The 16376-nt window shown below is 41.5% G+C and overlaps 1 protein-coding gene across 2 annotated transcripts in view; it reads right to left on the reverse strand.

Moving 5' to 3' along the window:
- Nucleotides 1-5148: 5148 nt before the first annotated feature.
- Nucleotides 5149-16376, reverse strand: part of ARHGAP21 (Rho GTPase activating protein 21) — an 85754-nt gene continuing 74526 nt past the window's right edge. For both annotated transcript variants that reach the window (XM_026843367.1, XM_026843368.1), the window contains 10 exons: nt 16109-16251; nt 15859-16014; nt 15675-15753; nt 14279-14352; nt 14104-14193; nt 12081-12206; nt 11842-11883; nt 11401-11506; nt 9589-9620; nt 5149-7734 (listed from right to left, as the gene is read on the reverse strand). In XM_026843367.1, coding sequence (XP_026699168.1) covers nt 6004-7734; nt 9589-9620; nt 11401-11506; nt 11842-11883; nt 12081-12206; nt 14104-14193; nt 14279-14352; nt 15675-15753; nt 15859-16014; nt 16109-16251 — 2579 coding nt within the window. In that variant the 3' untranslated portion in view covers nt 5149-6003. The remainder of the gene's footprint in view (nt 7735-9588; nt 9621-11400; nt 11507-11841; nt 11884-12080; nt 12207-14103; nt 14194-14278; nt 14353-15674; nt 15754-15858; nt 16015-16108; nt 16252-16376) is intronic.

The following is a 16376-nucleotide window of genomic DNA, read 5'->3' on the forward strand; positions in this document are numbered from 1 at the left end:
AGCTGAATGATGGACATAGATTTTGTTCTTAACCCATTAGTCTGACACTCAAAACTAGTAATTTGCTAATACCTAATCCTCTGTAACTCCCCGAGAGCTGTCCCACAGCAAACCTTGGCCCTGCACCCCTGGGCAGCAGCTCTGCTTCTCACACCCCCCCTCGGGCATGGGGCTACAGCAGCATGTTGCCTGTATCCATTTGGCATTTAGACGCCAACAGCAGTTGCGTAAATAACGAAGGGTCCCTGCCCAGTCACTGGGTGTGCAGTGGGCAGTGCTGTCCTTGACATGCAATTACCGCTTGTGGTGGTGAATGTGGAAATCGTAATTTGGGAGTGAACACAACACCCACTCATGGCTTCAGCTACACTGTGACATGCATGTCTTCCAGCAACCACCGCCTTCGGTGCACCTCCGTGTCTCACCTTCAGTGCTGGGGTACAGCACCTGCCAGAAAACCAGCCACAGGCTCAGACAGCACGTAACCCACTGGGACAAGCAGGAGTCCAGTGGTGGCGATTTCCTCCACCCTGCTTGTACAGCAATGAAGTTGTTGGGCTCCAACAAGCACAGGCAAGGAATGGCAGTGCACGGGCTGCAGCTCAGCACCAGGCATGCTTTTGAACACGAGGCAGAGTATTTAGAAAAACCATCAAGTCTGTAAATAAAACCCTTGAGCACTGACTAAAAAAATCTAGTGATTGAAAAGCCAAGCGTCTCACTGTAAACCTGTTATGAAGAGGCAGGTTTGGTGGAGGTGACTGCAGCCTGAGCTAGGGACGTGAGCCACTGGTCAGCTACCCCTGCAATAGCAGGCTCAACGCTAAGAGAACAGCCCTCACTCAGCCCCCAGCATTCCCTACAGTTAGCCTGTGTTCAAAAAGGGAACACGTGAGAAAGGAGCCCATACTCTTTGCTGTCGCCAGGGCGCTCTGGCACAGGCAATTCCAGATCAAGCTCTCCCAGCTCTTGATCAGTTTAAAGATGACAGAGGCTCTTCAGAAAAAAAAAAACCAAAACAACAAAACAAAGCAACAGCAGAGTACTACATCTCCAGGATATCAGACTTGCTAGCAGTTGCATTTGCAGCAAAAATCTCTTCTGTGAGCAGCCATCGAGTTTCTTTAGATTGCAGTGATCCGCTGGGCTCAGATATGATAAGACCTCACTGCTCAAAAAAAAAAAAATCAGCAGTGAAAGTGAAGCTTTTGAGGTGGAAGGAGTTGGAAGGCAAGCAGGACCTTCCTGCTGCCTGCTGTAGTCAGAGCCAGCCCAGGACTGCATCACAAAGTGCCATCCCTGTGTGCCAGCTGACTCTACCTGTGGGGACTGCAGCAGAAACAATGAAACACAGCACCCAGCCCCTGCATTGGGCAGGCCACAGTGGTAGGAAAGCAGATTGGAAGATGCACAGAGCAGGGAAGAGGAAGGATGTGCAGAGCCAAAATCCAGCTGATCCCCACTAAAAGGCAGCTCTTCCCGCACGCTTAAAGACTCATGGGTTCGATAACAGATGGCTAAGGCAGATTTTTAAGGTCTTGTAACTGTGAGCCACAGGGAGATGTACCACTTCTACAATGGCAGGTCCGTTTTAAGTCATTTCCCCTCCCAGCCCCACGTCAGCCTACACCCTTCTTTCCACAGCCGGGCTGGCACAATTAATTGCTTGATTACTATCTAAATGAGGACCTGGCTCTGAAAACAAGAACATAGCTTTTTGTAGCAGGTGAGGCCACATTTCAAACTCTTTCATCCTGCCTGGACAAAGTGGAGAGAGATCCTCCTCAGATACTGCAGACAGGAAGAGACCCTTGCATGCCACCCAGCAAAGGATTTTCTTCAGCTCTGCAGCAGCATAAAAGTTAAGAAACCATCTAGATTATGGCCATGTCTTAATTCCACATTACAAGTGCTGTGAGCAATACTAACAGGACCATAACAAGCCCTTTAGATTCTTGAAAGTGGCAATATAGCACCTTCCAGCTACCACATCCCAGAAAAGGGATTTCAAACTAAACCACCAATCACCACTGAAACAGGAACTGCTAGCTGGAACCATTTTAAAACCCGAAATGCTATTGCTACCACACAGTTCATCCTTTCATTATTTCCCCATCAGATCTCAGTTAAGGCGTGTTCCTAAAAACTTGCAGCTTATGGCTCCAAGCAGTCCTCAGACCAAAAGTACTTTCCAAGTCAGTTTAAATCCTTCTGATGATTATAAAAACAAAACATGGGCACAAACAGAAATATTAAGAAATTCTGCCTAAACATAAGAGCAGCCCCTTTTAACTGTAAGCATGACCAATCACTGGCACAGGTTGCCCAGGGAGGTTGTAGAACCTCCACCCTTGGAGATACTCAACACCCAGCCAACCCCAGCCGAGCAATCTGCTCTGGCTGCACCTGCCTGAGCCAGGGCAGGACTAGGCAATCCCCAGGGGTCCCTGCCCACCTCAGCTGCTCTGTGACCCCGTGGAGCTACCCATCCACCTTCCAGAGGGAATACTGGCACTAACAGTATTCACCTCAGGGCAGGCTATTGCACACACACATTTCCCTTCTTGCATCTGATGACTGTCAGTCTTCTCTAGGCAGGGTCAGAGAGGTGTGGGAAGAAAGAAGCACCACTCAGATCAGAGTGATCAGAGATCAGAAGATCAGAGCATAGCAATGGCTCCTAAAAACATCTGTCATGTTAAATGCCACACTGGCCGGAACTGAAAGTGGCCCCAAATCTTGGCAGTCTTAAAAGAGCAGAAAAAGCATCAGTGTTTTCCCAGTCTCACATACACTGCCACATGCTACTTTCTTCAGATGGAGCTCAGTAATCTCTCCCTGATGCACCTGACAGATTGCTCCCTGCATCTCTCCTTCAAGTGCTTCCTCAGAGCTTCCCTCCCACTCTGCCTTCCAGGTTATGTTCCCCAAGACCTGATTTACACAGTGAGAGCAAGGCACTGGTGGCGTGAACCACTGTAATCCTTTTCTTGCACCTGCCGAGATATCCCTGACTTTTGTCCAAACTCCTTCTACAACTGCTCTGCAGTTGTAGCCAGTGCAACAGCAGATTAAGATGGAGGCTGCCGAGGCCTTCAATTTGTAAATTTAAATTTGGAGCACTGTCAGCCAATACAAATCATGTTTAGTTTTTATTTGGGTTCCTAAATTTTCAAAAGATCTTGTGTTCGCTTCTGGTCAATATGTTAAAAGTTCTATGTTCTTAAACGTTAAGAGTTGGCAGCCATACACCTAGACTCAGGAATTAAAATCATTAGTTATCTATAAACAAAACAAAAAGAAAATTAACTTGATCCATCAAAATGGCTGTCAAATCAGAGCAAGACGCTAACCCCCAGGACTCCTTACGTACCTCTGTAAGTACACTTCTTCACTGAGAAGACCCCTGTGACTTACTGTAGATGCTCAACACACTCTTACAAGCTTCTGAGGGTAGTGATGGGACAAAACACACCTCCAGTAAGAGGTGACGGGTATTTGCTGATGAATGGCATTACAGAGTCATCACAACACTGTAATTTGAAATCCTTCATTCAAATAAACTTTACTATTAGGACTGAAACAAATATCATCAATTACTCTGTGTTTCAAAAACATACTCACTCTTTCTCACACTGCACACAGAAACACCACTAATGCACCAGCTTCCTGTTTGCTCTGGGGGAAAAGACATTTTAGTTTGCAAGGAGACCACAAGAACATGATTCATTTTTATGTAAACAGGTACTAGATGCACACAATTACACAGTGAGAACTTTCACAGATCTCAGCTGTCGTATCCAATGCTTTTCTTTGCAGCCAATTTAATAACGATTTCTCACAAGGATCAAAACCACATTAGATCAATGCACAGGACTGTTACAATGATTCTGGAATGAAACGGTCTGCTTTAAAAACATGTCAGCCTACACATCCTAGTTATGACAATTCCTTCTCTTCTCAGCAACAGGACATACCAACTTATAGAATGGTTTGGGTTCGCAGGGACCTTAAAGTCCATGCAGTCCCACCCCCCTGCCATGGTCAGGGACACCTTTCACTAGCCCAGGTTGCTCAAAGCCCTGTCCAGCCTGGCCTTGAACACTGCCAGGGAGGGGGCAGCCACAGCTTCTCTGGGCAACCTGTGCCAGGGCCTCACCACCCTCACAGTGAAGATTTTCTTCCTTACATCTGATCTAAATCTACCCTCCCTCAGTTTAAAACCATTATACCTTGTCCTATCCCTACACTCCCTGACAAAGGGTCCCTCCCCATCTTTCCTGTAGGGCCCCTTGAGGTACTGGAAAGCCACTATAAGGTCTCCCCGGAGCCTTCTCTTCTCCAGGCTGAACAGCCCCAACTGTCACGGCCTGTCCTTACAGGGGAGGTGCTCCAGCCCCTCATCATCTTCATGGCCCTGCCCTGGGCCCGCTCGAGCACGTCCATGTCCCAGTTATGCTGGGGACCCAGAGCTGGACACAGAACTCCAGGTGGTGTCTCACCAGAACAGAGTAGAAGGGAAGAATCACCTCCCTTAACTTACTGACCACATGCGTCAATTTTTATATGCTCACAATGTTCATTGCTTATTTATCAGCGATACAGGTTTAACCCTTTGCCAAGCAAGTAACAATGTAAGACAAGGGAATACCCGAAGTGATGAACAGCTGCTTTGTTTTCAAACAGGTATGCAAGAAAATAGAAGGAAAAAATTATAACTGGTAGGGAGTTCACACACAGAAGGGGTTTTAGGGTAAAAATTCATCTTTGTAGTTTAAACTATAACGAGTCCAAGATCCATACTACGGTATTGTTTTGACTGGCAGATACTGGCATTCACTCTTTGTGACTCGGGCACAATTATGGACATGTTTTTTTCAGTGCTACAATACCAGTATATTTAAACACAAACCAACCTGCTACATACCTTAGAATCAGACAATCTGCCAAGATGAAAATATTTAACCAGCTGAACCTCTCTCTCATACGCTAACCTTCACGGTTTCGTCCCACAAAAGACATTAAAGAGAAGCACCTCTCATCCAGGAGCAACTGGAGGTTTTTGATCTGAGGGCAGCTACTGCCTGAAACTTCTAAACATGACATTTTAAAACTGTTCATTAGAATGAATTCGCATGATGCAAAGAGTCACCAAAACAATTTTATTTCCAGTGTTTAAGTGGGTATGCACACAGGCATGATACAGGTTTGGATTCATTAGGTCTTCATGCAGAATTATATTCTCAATAAAAGAAACCAGTTCCATCCAGTATCCACTATCTACACGCCTATGTTACAACATTTATATCAAATCTGGTATCTGAAGAAAAGATACACATGTAATATGTACATTTAAGTTACTTATTTTACAGAAAGATTAAAAATTCAAGTCACATAAAACTCAAAATCTGTATTAAAATTGGAAATATAAAACTCCAATATTTACTGGAATGCCTAAGGAATGGAAGCTCTGTAGCCACCTGTGTTAACATTTGTAAAATGTAGTGAAACTCGTTAACAGTAAAATGCATTCATTTGTTTGTAGTAAGTTTTTCTAATTTAACAATATGGCACCCTAACAAACCAAATGAATTTATGATGAGGCACTTGTTAGTGACTAAACCAAAAGAACAATTTTTCTGCATACTAATGCCAGGCCAACTTTCAGTCAGAAAACCATGTATACACTACACAGCGTGTTGCATCAGATGCTTTGTTCAACATTTGTATGCAGCCATCAAATATACTTTTTCTTAAAATATATATATATATATATATACTTTAACTTTAGTGTTCTTCTGGCTGTGGTAATGCACTGTGAAGACGTTCCACAGAGCATATTGATGAAACCAGCCCAAATGGAGGCTGCATAACAACAACAGTACAGGAAAATATATATATATGTACACACACACACACACACACACACACACACATACACACAGTTACTGGGAAGTGTAACAGGAAGTTAATGAATTGCTGTAGTGGACATATCTCCCCATTTCAAAGATACTGATAGAATCGAGATCTAACCACTTGGGTCCCAGACAGTTTATGAGGATGGGCATCAACTGCTGGGCTAAAGTTGTTTTTGTTCATGTTCTGATAATTTTCACCGTTTACCTGGTCTGGTGGCTGAAATGGTCCCGAAGGTGGTGTTCTATTAATTAAAGTCAAGCTGCTGGAAGAACTGCCTTCATCTGCCTGTATCTCTGCAGATAAAGGCAGGTCTACCTTTGATATATCTGCTAAGCTAGTGTTCTCAAGTCTGGGCTTTCCAGTTTCACCCGTATTAAGGTCAGTTGTGCTAGTGCGTAAACGTTCTCGTGCAAGCCAGTCTGAGATAGAGAGGTCCTGTGCTGGACATTTTGGCTTCAACCGATTCACAGCTGAAAGCTCAGATTCTCTCTCTCTACTTTGACTCGGCTCTTGAGCTTTCCAAGCGTTCAGGACGCTTATTTCAGCGAAATCCCTCTGTCCTCCAAGCGTATGCCTTCGCCTGATATTTTTTCTCTTTGCAGTCTCTGCAGAGTTGGCTTTTTGATTCCCAACTCCAAACATGTCATCTGCAGATGATTTGAGTCGCAGCTTTAACCTATCTGTAATTTTAAGTCTCCAGGTAGGTTCTTGTTTGTCAGTCTCACTTCTGGCTGATGTAGCTAAACTGCTTGTCGATCTTCCTTTTTTCATTATGTCAAACATTTTGGTCACAGTAGGCAAGTCCTTCTCACTCTTTGCATCCCCTGAACCCTCACTGTCCGTTTTGTGCCGTGCAGACTTTCTCCTAGACAGTGTATCACATTCAATAAGTTTGTGTGAGCTAAAAAGTCTGCGACTCTCTAACTTTGGTGTTGAACTTCCCTCAGTACAACTTACTTCGCTTTCTTCAGAGTTCCTCCGACTGGTCTTTACCACTTCTGAAACTTTCCCTTTGGACAGCCTTTCAGCAGCAGCACTGGTGGCAAAGACAGGGAAGTCACTTTCACTGTCCGTCTCCATAGGACGCCCTTCGCTGATCAATTCACTTCTTTCATCATCAGCATCTTCTCCCTTGCTTTCTGTCACCGACTGCACCTCAGGGCTCAGCATACTGCCATCTAAACCAGTGAGATACATAGTAGATGAAGTAGTTGAATAATCCGAGGTGATGGAACTGACATCAGCTGCTAAAAACTCATTGTGTTTAACTTCAGGGCTGGCTACTTTTTTGCATGAGTATCTGTGCTGGGAAGTCTGGGACGAAGTACTTAGCATAGTGCCAGAGTCAGACACTGTCTCCTCAACCTGGGAAGAAGACTGTGAAATGGGCATTTTTGGGTTATTCTTCTGCGTGGCTTGGAGACAGCTGAGATTCTGTGATTTTGAACATTTTTCATGGTAAGGCAGTGAAGGCTCCTCTGACAGGATACTTTCTTTCTTTAATGACTTCTTTTCATCCTTCACAACATTCACATCTTTTTTACTGTTCTCTTTTTCCTTCAGGACAAACATCCTCTGTTTTCTACCTATGTCTCTCTCTCTTTCATAGTCTCCTTTAGCTATGTCCTCTTTTGTTGTGTCACCACGAGACTGTTCTGCAAGCTCCTTCTTGAAAAAAACACTATCCAACTCATCCTCTGAGCTGCTTGGTTGAGGTTTCTCTTTTGTTTTTTTCCGCTTGCGACTAGCTGCTGCAAAAATGGAGGACACAAGCAGTTCCTTGCTATACTGATCCTTTCCAGAACCCCAAGAACCCTGTTTTTTTTAAAAAAAGAGAGGGCATGATTAGAAATCACAAAGCATTTGTTAGCCTGAGACTTTTTAAAAACACGTTCTGAGCTTCACAGCAGTCTTTATTCAGGAAATATTTCTCTTTCTGTAGCCTACAAGACATTGCCCAAGAAGTCAATTTTAATCCTGAGAATTCCACTTTTTATCTGAATCCCTTCAACTTAACAAGAACTAGTTTGTATATACAACTATTTAGTTTCTGACTGACTAATAAAGCAGGCTCCGTTATAGCAAGGCAACTTTTTCAAGACTGGTTTGCAACAGAAACTCAACCAACACTAACAAAAATATTAATGGTTATCCAGAACCTCCTGCTCCATGGCAGAGAATGTCACCTGCTCTTTATGCAGAGCTCAGAGATGAGGGCAGGGTGGGCAGAAGACACGCATTAGGTTTTGCTGAGAGGCCCCCGGGAAACAAGCATCTGAGAAGCCTGCACAACAACCACCCTGCAGTGACGGCCTGGCTTCCTGCACAATGACTGCCTATAGGCAGCGCAGACAAAGAACCTTCTGGGCAGCAGGCGTCACCTCTGAATTGGCAGACAAGTGCCAATCCAAAACCGACTGGCAAAAGAACACTGGGTGTCGAGGCCTACCACTTTCCAAGTGACTACAGCAATTCTTCTCACTACTCAGGTGCCACTCTTGCATTAGCTACTGTCCCCATAAAGGATGGGTGAGCTCTGCACATTTTTTCCCATGGGTTGGGAACAGATACATGTCCTTCTCACCAAGAAGAATGCATCAAGCAATGCAGCCAGCTGGAGCTCCACTTGGGATGTGTCTGGCTGAGCAGTAAGGAAGCTCCTGGCCCAGGCAATCTGTGTGCATCCGCGCCGCTGCTCACAGGCCCGTGACTATGTGCTGTTGCTCTGTGCTGCTTGTAGGTGATGGTCAGCAAAAGGCACCCTGCAAACAGCACAGCGTCCTGGCACAGGCAGTGTGACATGGTGTCCTGAAAGTTGGGCTTTTTTGGAGCAGTGGCTGAGCCACCAAACAGCTGGGCTGCCATCCCAACAATGAACCAGAAGGATGCATTAAGTCTGGTTCTCAGCTCAAGAGGGGAGCATCAGTGATACACCTAGAACACATGCCAGCATAAAGCCGTATCATGCGCTCACAGCTGACTGAGGCCAGCCACATGCTGCCATATCACCCTGTGCTACAGACACCCAGGGTTAGCAACTACTGAACACCAGCCTAAGAGACTGGAAGATTTGTCCATGGGTCCACTGAGAACTCTGTCATTAAACTGAGGACTGAACTGTTGCCCATGTTCCAGTCTTACTTCCCCACTATCTACAAGGCTGTCCTCCCAAGCACAGCAATACTTCCTAGGGAGGTTTTGCATAGCAACCTTTAACCACAACCTCTGGCTTGAGGAGGAGGAGCTATCATTATCTTGTGAGGAAGAAAAGGCTGAATTCTACATGTACTTTTGTCAGTGAATTAGGGAAACACAAATGCTGTCTGGGAGTAAGTAGGATGCCAACAATGACAGTGAACATACTATGTACATTTACCTCTACTAAATGAGATGCAAAAAGGAGGTAAACGCTCACAATTGCAAGAGTTTGGAACAAAGCTGTATATGTGTGCAGCTGCCTGCTTTGGCAGAAGCAGCTAACTGCAAACAAGTGACACTTTTCCAATGTAACACTTTAAAATTGTTTGCTGAGAAAACAGTATTACCACTCATTTAGAAAATTCTACATAAGCCTTATAATACATCTGCATGTAAGTGATTTAATAAAGCAAGCAAATATCTAACAGATTTCAGAAGCTTCTAACTATATCATTTCACAAAATGGTTTACCTTAGATTTTGCTGAGTCACTAGTAGCTGAATCTGTGGAAAAATGAAAAAAAACAATTCTGCTCAGTTCTGTGCAATTTTTTTTGTTGTTGCTACAGACAATGCTGGACTTATGGAAAAAGACAAGCACGGAACAAAATGTGAAGCAAATAAAAACCAGAACAGAGTGAATAGTCAGAGCTCACAAAGATGCAAGCTGCACCACAGAAAGCCACCGCCATGAAAAGATGCTGTGAATTGTAGGCAGAACCAGCTCAATGATAGGAATGGCAAAGGAGCCCTGTTCTTCTAAATAAAAACCAGAAAAACTGATGTTTATTCTATGTTTTAAGTATACAGCTCCTGCAAAACCGCAGCTGAGAGACCTTTTCAGGATCGTACCGTGTACTTTCCTGAGATTCAGGATACACAAAGCAAAATTGAATGTCTTAGTACTGTTGGCTGCCCTAGGTACAAATCATGGTTCATGTAGCCATAATTCTTTTTAGGAGAAAGAGTTTTTAAAGGAATTAAGTCATTTTGTGTGTAAAAACCCCAATTATATATCTCTCCACCTCTGACTATGTATAGGTAAAATTTTATTTTTTAATTGGCTAGATTTCAGCAGCTACCAGTTTTGTACTTTTCTATAAACAAGCGCTATTATGAAATGAAAAATGGACACCATAGTTTTACTCTCTCGCAAAACCCAAGATTATACAATTACAAAGGGGGTAGGAAGGGGCTAGCACAGTGACTAAAAAAAGCATGAACTTGGATGTGTTACAGCTTTAGGGACTTTCTCCCTAGGAAGAAAGAGCCGAGCCCCCTGCCACACCCCTTTTTGACACATGGCTAATGCTTTATGACTAGAAAGACTGGTAGACCATACCATGCTATTTCTCCTCAGGGTCTGCTTCAGAGATAACAAGAAACAGCAGAAAAACTTTTAAAAAGTAGCATTGATCTGTTTAAAATACTCTTAAAAGAAAATTTACAGCACAGATCAACTGGTTTTGTTCCATTTACAAGAAACGGGGGTTTCTGCAGACAAGGCAGCTACAGTGTGGGCAACAGTCCTCCTTCTTCCTACAGTTCCAGCTGTCCATCAGTGACATCACAGAATCCACTAATGACATCACCGTGTGATAGACTCCTCCCACTTCGCCTGTTACAACATCAGTATAAAGTGACTGTTTCAGTAAGTGCTGAACAACCCTTTGAAAACTGAAACAAAAGCTAGAGATGAAGGGATAACATTTGTGGGATACAACATGCTGGGTTAGTGCAATAGTATAGTGAAGGAAGGGGGGGAAAAAGTCACCAAAAAAGAGCCTGCAATGCTTGTCCTTAGCCACAAAAGAGGATGCCATTTATAAACAGAAGGAAATCAGCTTTAGTATAGACATACTGCAACATACTTAAAGTGCCCATCACTTGACAAGAAAACATAACTCAATGTTTTGCATTCCTAACGTTGGGAAGGAGCAATATTAGAACACCACTGAAGATCAGTCTTTCTGCCATCACAGCAAACCACTTTACATCAGCTTATCTGCTTCACCTCACGATGATGATTGCATGGGTTACTGTGAATAAATAAAATAGTATGTGCAAGCCTCATCTTTTAATGATTATACTCCTGTTACACAACAAGTTTTCCAAATTATATCATGCATGACTATCTACAACTCAAGTCTTTAAGAAGTGTTAATGATCTTTTGGAAAAGAGAAAAACAGTTTATTAGTAAAAGAAAGTAGGAAGAGAGTTACAGTAAGTTAACAGAGCACGTTATTCTAGCCTATGGACTAACACTGTCCAGGCAAGAGTTACCTGATACGTCTCCAGGAGATACTCCCGTTCTTCCAATGTTGGTGAGTAAATGATCTATGTTTGGCACTGGCTGAGATTCTACAGTGTTTTCCTCCTGAACTGCTGTCTATAGTTAATAAACAAAGATCTCTTCATCATCGTTTCACAAATAATTTGTTATGATTCAACAGCATTTAGAAAATCACATTATTCACCTGAGGACACGCTTTCCTCATGTGTTCTTATTTTCCCATTTTGATTTATGCTTTTGAAACAAATGCACAGCTTGTTTTTTTTTAAAAAAAAAAAATTTGTTACTGCAAGGACTGGAGAGCTAAAAAGGTGCTTCTGAAGAGCAAACCGTATAGCGACGTAATAAGAAATCTATACACATTCTAGAAGCAGCAGAAGCAGATTCTAAACTAAGATAATTAGAACACAAATACTTATGACAATACTTACAAGAGGTTCTTCAGCATCATCTTCTGTGAAAAACCAGTCATGCTACAATTTAAAATAAAAAAGGTGAAAACCCCACAGGAAACACAAGACCCAAATGTGGAACAATCAAACATGAACTACTAAAAATGATATCCTGGAGTTCAAAGGATAAATACCAGACCCAAACTGGCCCAATGAGAGAAGAGCTGGTCAATCTGTGTACGATCTTATTTTTTAAATAATGAAATGCATCCACTTACTTTTTGGATGAGTGTTTCTACAATTTTGTATTGATCTGGCATGTGCGTAACCATGTGTGTCATGTTATCATCAGATGTCCTCACGAGTGTTGGACCAAATACTATTGCCAGGTTTCTTGGTTCCATCTAAGGAATCAAATATTTGACATCATACATTTATAATGAAAAAATACAGTAGTATGGACTCGGTACATTCATATAACACTATTAATATATTTGAGAACCATTTTAAATAAGGACAAAGAAAAGGTTTTTAAAGAACACATTACTGACTCAGATAGGATGTTACACTACACAAACTCTTCTATACGCAGCTGCAATAAATGCATCCAACATTTCTGCAATTCAGAAGCCAACCTTCCTCAACCCGCAAGTAAATAGCTCCACAAGCACAGAAAACCCAAGAACTCAGATATATTCTTTATACTTTCAGGGTGATTTTTTTTTCTTCCCATAAAGACTATTTGTTTTGTTTAGAAACTCTGTTTTTTTATTATTTTTTTAAGAGGGCATTGGTAGTTGCATGTTTCTTCTCTTTTTTCCTGAAAATGTTTACACGACACACAAAAAACTGAGCAATCAAATACTGTATTATGTGTACAAAGAGCTCATTCAATTTGCATCTACTTTGGAGGTGGTGGCAGCAACCAACATCAGACCCAACACATCTATTCATGAGACAGACTCGTGTTATGCAGTCATGTCACAACATCAGTCATCCACTTAATTTACTTTTAATGTTACATCTTTGACAAGTAATTCCACAAAAGCAGCAGCAGAATACGTATCTAGCATTTTTGCTTACTTCTCTGACTTACAGTTTACTGTTGTGACATAGAATAGACTAATAATACATAAAAGGCAATGTCCTTTGCTTACCAGAAAGAAGATGCAAACATGACATGAGCCCCTAATGCTCACTTTGACATGAATTGTGGCCTTGTCAACTCACGCAATTACATTATCACCTCACTCATCTAGCTTTATGTGTTCCATAATATTAAAAATTATTTAAACAATGTTTACACAGCATACAAAAAGCATAAAATGATAAAGGTTTGCTTTAGGCATTGCACTTAAAAATTACATTTACTATCATTTCCTTATAATGTCAGCTATAATTCCACTAAAGGGTATAATTTGTTAAATGTTTTTTCTTATATGTACACACACACACATATTTTTCTTTCACATTTAACTAGAAAGTATTATTTGCAGAACTGATGTTGGAACCTACCATACTCACTTGAATTGAGGCATTTTCTGATCTTTTAAATGATTTAAGATTGGCCACAGGTTTCTCTATACAGAATCCATCACATCCATTTTTCTCCTGTACCCTGCACACTGGTAGCAAGTAACAAGCCACCAAGTTACCTGTCCTGAGGTAAGCATCCATAAGCACACCCACACTGTGTAAAGCTTTGCATCCAGCTACCCCTCCCCAAGAGCTAAAAAAAACATTTACAGTAGGATTACAGCATGCATAGAAGCACATAACACAAACTAACTCTTCCCCACCCCATGAAAATGACAGAAAGCTATCCTTAGTGGTGGACTAAGACCCTGTAGTGATGAACTACCACGCTCTACAAGAATTTTCTTTCTTAAAACCAGCATCTTTTGGGGTCATCATTATTTACAGCAAGTCTTAGTCTTAAAAACTACTCAAGAGTCCAGGAAGCCAGGTTTCACACAAATCTGGTGGCTGGTGCAACTGCCTCTCTCAACAGGTTCTCTCAGGTCACAGACATTGGTCTGTATCCTGTCCAGGCACACTCTTGTTGCTGTCTAAATGGGATTATATGAAATTTATAGCCTTGGGACAAATTTAGGAGGTAGGCAGTTATTCCCACAAGAATTAATACCAATCTGAATAAAATTTAATTCACACTAAACAAATGCATATTTTGCGGGACCTTAGTTTAATCCAAGTACCTCCTCAACAAATAATAATCCTGCACAAAAACTACACTTAGTAAATGAAACAAACAAAAATACATTATACTTTCGTTTCTGATACCTTGTTTTTTTCTGAGTTCTCTGCTACTGTCTTCAGATGTGCAGAAAGAAACTTGAGAGTCTCATAATGATGTTCAGGTAAATCATGAATCTGCAACAAGGAATCACTATTCAGAACATTAAACATTTAATGCTAATTTTGTAGTCCATCTGCAACACACCCGATTTCATCTTACCAGTCTCTTCAGTGTTTTTAGACGCTCAACAGGATCTTCTTTTCTATTGGCATCTATAAAATCCGCGTATTTGTCTGTCAAAGAAAGCAGAAATTAATCTAGATATGTCAGTATATACACCCCCACATCGCAGTTCCACTCCCCTGTGAATACTGGTAAAGTACATATACACATGAATGACCGTTGGAAGTCATAAATTAGCTTGTTATATTGTATATAGTATAGTAAGATGTCAGTGGGGGGGAAAAAACCCCAGCTTTCACAGAATATCACAACAGTAAAATTGGAAATTTTACTCAGTTCTTTTTTGCAAATTCATAATTCCTTCACCATCAGAGAAATCCTATTTACAGCTCTCATTCTTAAGCTCTATGATCACCAGGACTCCTTGCTCTTTAAGGAATAAAGAGAGTATTTATTACAGAGTGAAGTGCTAAGGCTTGAACAACAGGCCCAAGCCAGAGTTGACCTATAGATGAATCCTGTATATTTTATAAATGATAACCATTGTGCTAGTAGGTATTGTACTAAGTTATAACCACCCACTTATGCTGATGTAGAAAGTGCTAAAGCATTGAAATGCTGAAGCCTGAACAACAGGCCTTGAGCTGAAGCTGCTAACTTAGCATGTAGTCATTAACAAAATATGTAAACTCACTAGTCAAAGATGCAGCTTAGATAGAATATAATCAGTAGTGAGGATGAAAAGCCAAGAGAATGTATACAACTTTCCTTTCTCAGCCTTGTTCAAGGCTGAGAACCCAAGTTGTTTAAACTTGTTTAAACTTGTTTAAACTCCCTTGGTTTCCCTGCTCCTGAGACCTGGCCAGGCTTTGGATGGAATCCAAGGGAAGAATGAAACCAGAAGTTTTCCGCTCAAAACAAACGTGCCAGTTATTCTGGCTTGCCAATCTCTAGTATATGAGGCTGGACCTGCTTGCAGGGACTTTGGATGCATCACCTGCACATGGATGCTTTGCCTAGGATTTCCCGCTTGCCAGGACAGGCTCTCCAAATCCTCGCTGTAACCGGGGCTCCCCAGCAACTGCAGATCTGGATCATGGTAACGAATGAAGTGGTGATGTATCTTTCTTAATCACTATTCTCTCTCTCAGGTAGTAATGATTTGATGCATTACCCTGTATTTTCCTATTTGTTTGCTTTAAGTGCATTAATCTGCTTTTCTTACTGCATGTTTTCTGTATTACTGTTACATTATTTAGCTATCACTAGTAAAATACGCCTACTCTTTTCACTCTGGTATTCGAGTTTAGTTGGTATCCTTAGTCAGCAGAACAGGGTTAGGATGATTCCATTGGATTTTCTCTTAAATCATGTGAAAGTTGTAAGACAACCATTCAACAGTAATTCCTAAAGACAAAAGTGAACAACTTACCATTAGTAAAAAGGGGTTCTGGAAGCTTTCTGAAGAAGGATTTCAGCAAACTGCTTATCACATTCAAGTCTCGCCATTTCTGGATTTTAGAAGAGAGGACAAACAGGCTTTATATTTCTATCATCACAACACAAGCAGACGTTTTTGGAAGTTCAATCTGGAAACAGTGTGATCAAAGACTTACATCATCATGAACATCAATGTCAGTCATTCCTTTGTTGAGCTCTTCTTGCATACTGGAGATGGCAGCATTATTTCCAGGAACTCTGTAAATACCTGTGTACTCAAGACCTCTTTCTTCAACCAGTTTGCAGCATATATCAACAATCAGTGGAATATACTGAAGAAAAATTGAAGTTATATATACATTTTAAAGTAGTTCATACAAAAAGTATTGTAAAATCACAATGGAAAGAAAAATTGTCCTTCCTTACTTTGTTGGTATGAGCTGGGGGACAATCGTCTAGTCTAACACCAAATGTTCCTACAGCAGATGGCTTCTTTTCAAATGTCTTCCTCATAATGCTTGGAATGCCTTTTCTCCACGTTCCCTTGTCTTTTGGTGGGCTTGTCTCATCTTTTTGTTGTTAGTGTAATGCCAACAAGGAAATAAAGAAGAAAAATAAGAATATTTAAGTCACAAAAATTACTATGAATACAGGTAACAGATTCGCAAAGATCAAATAACACCTACTGCATTTT

The sequence above is a fragment of the Athene cunicularia genome, assembly GCF_003259725.1.
Source record: "Athene cunicularia isolate RWA chromosome 2 unlocalized genomic scaffold, athCun1 chr2_part1, whole genome shotgun sequence".
Taxonomy (NCBI): Eukaryota; Metazoa; Chordata; class Aves; order Strigiformes; family Strigidae; genus Athene; species Athene cunicularia.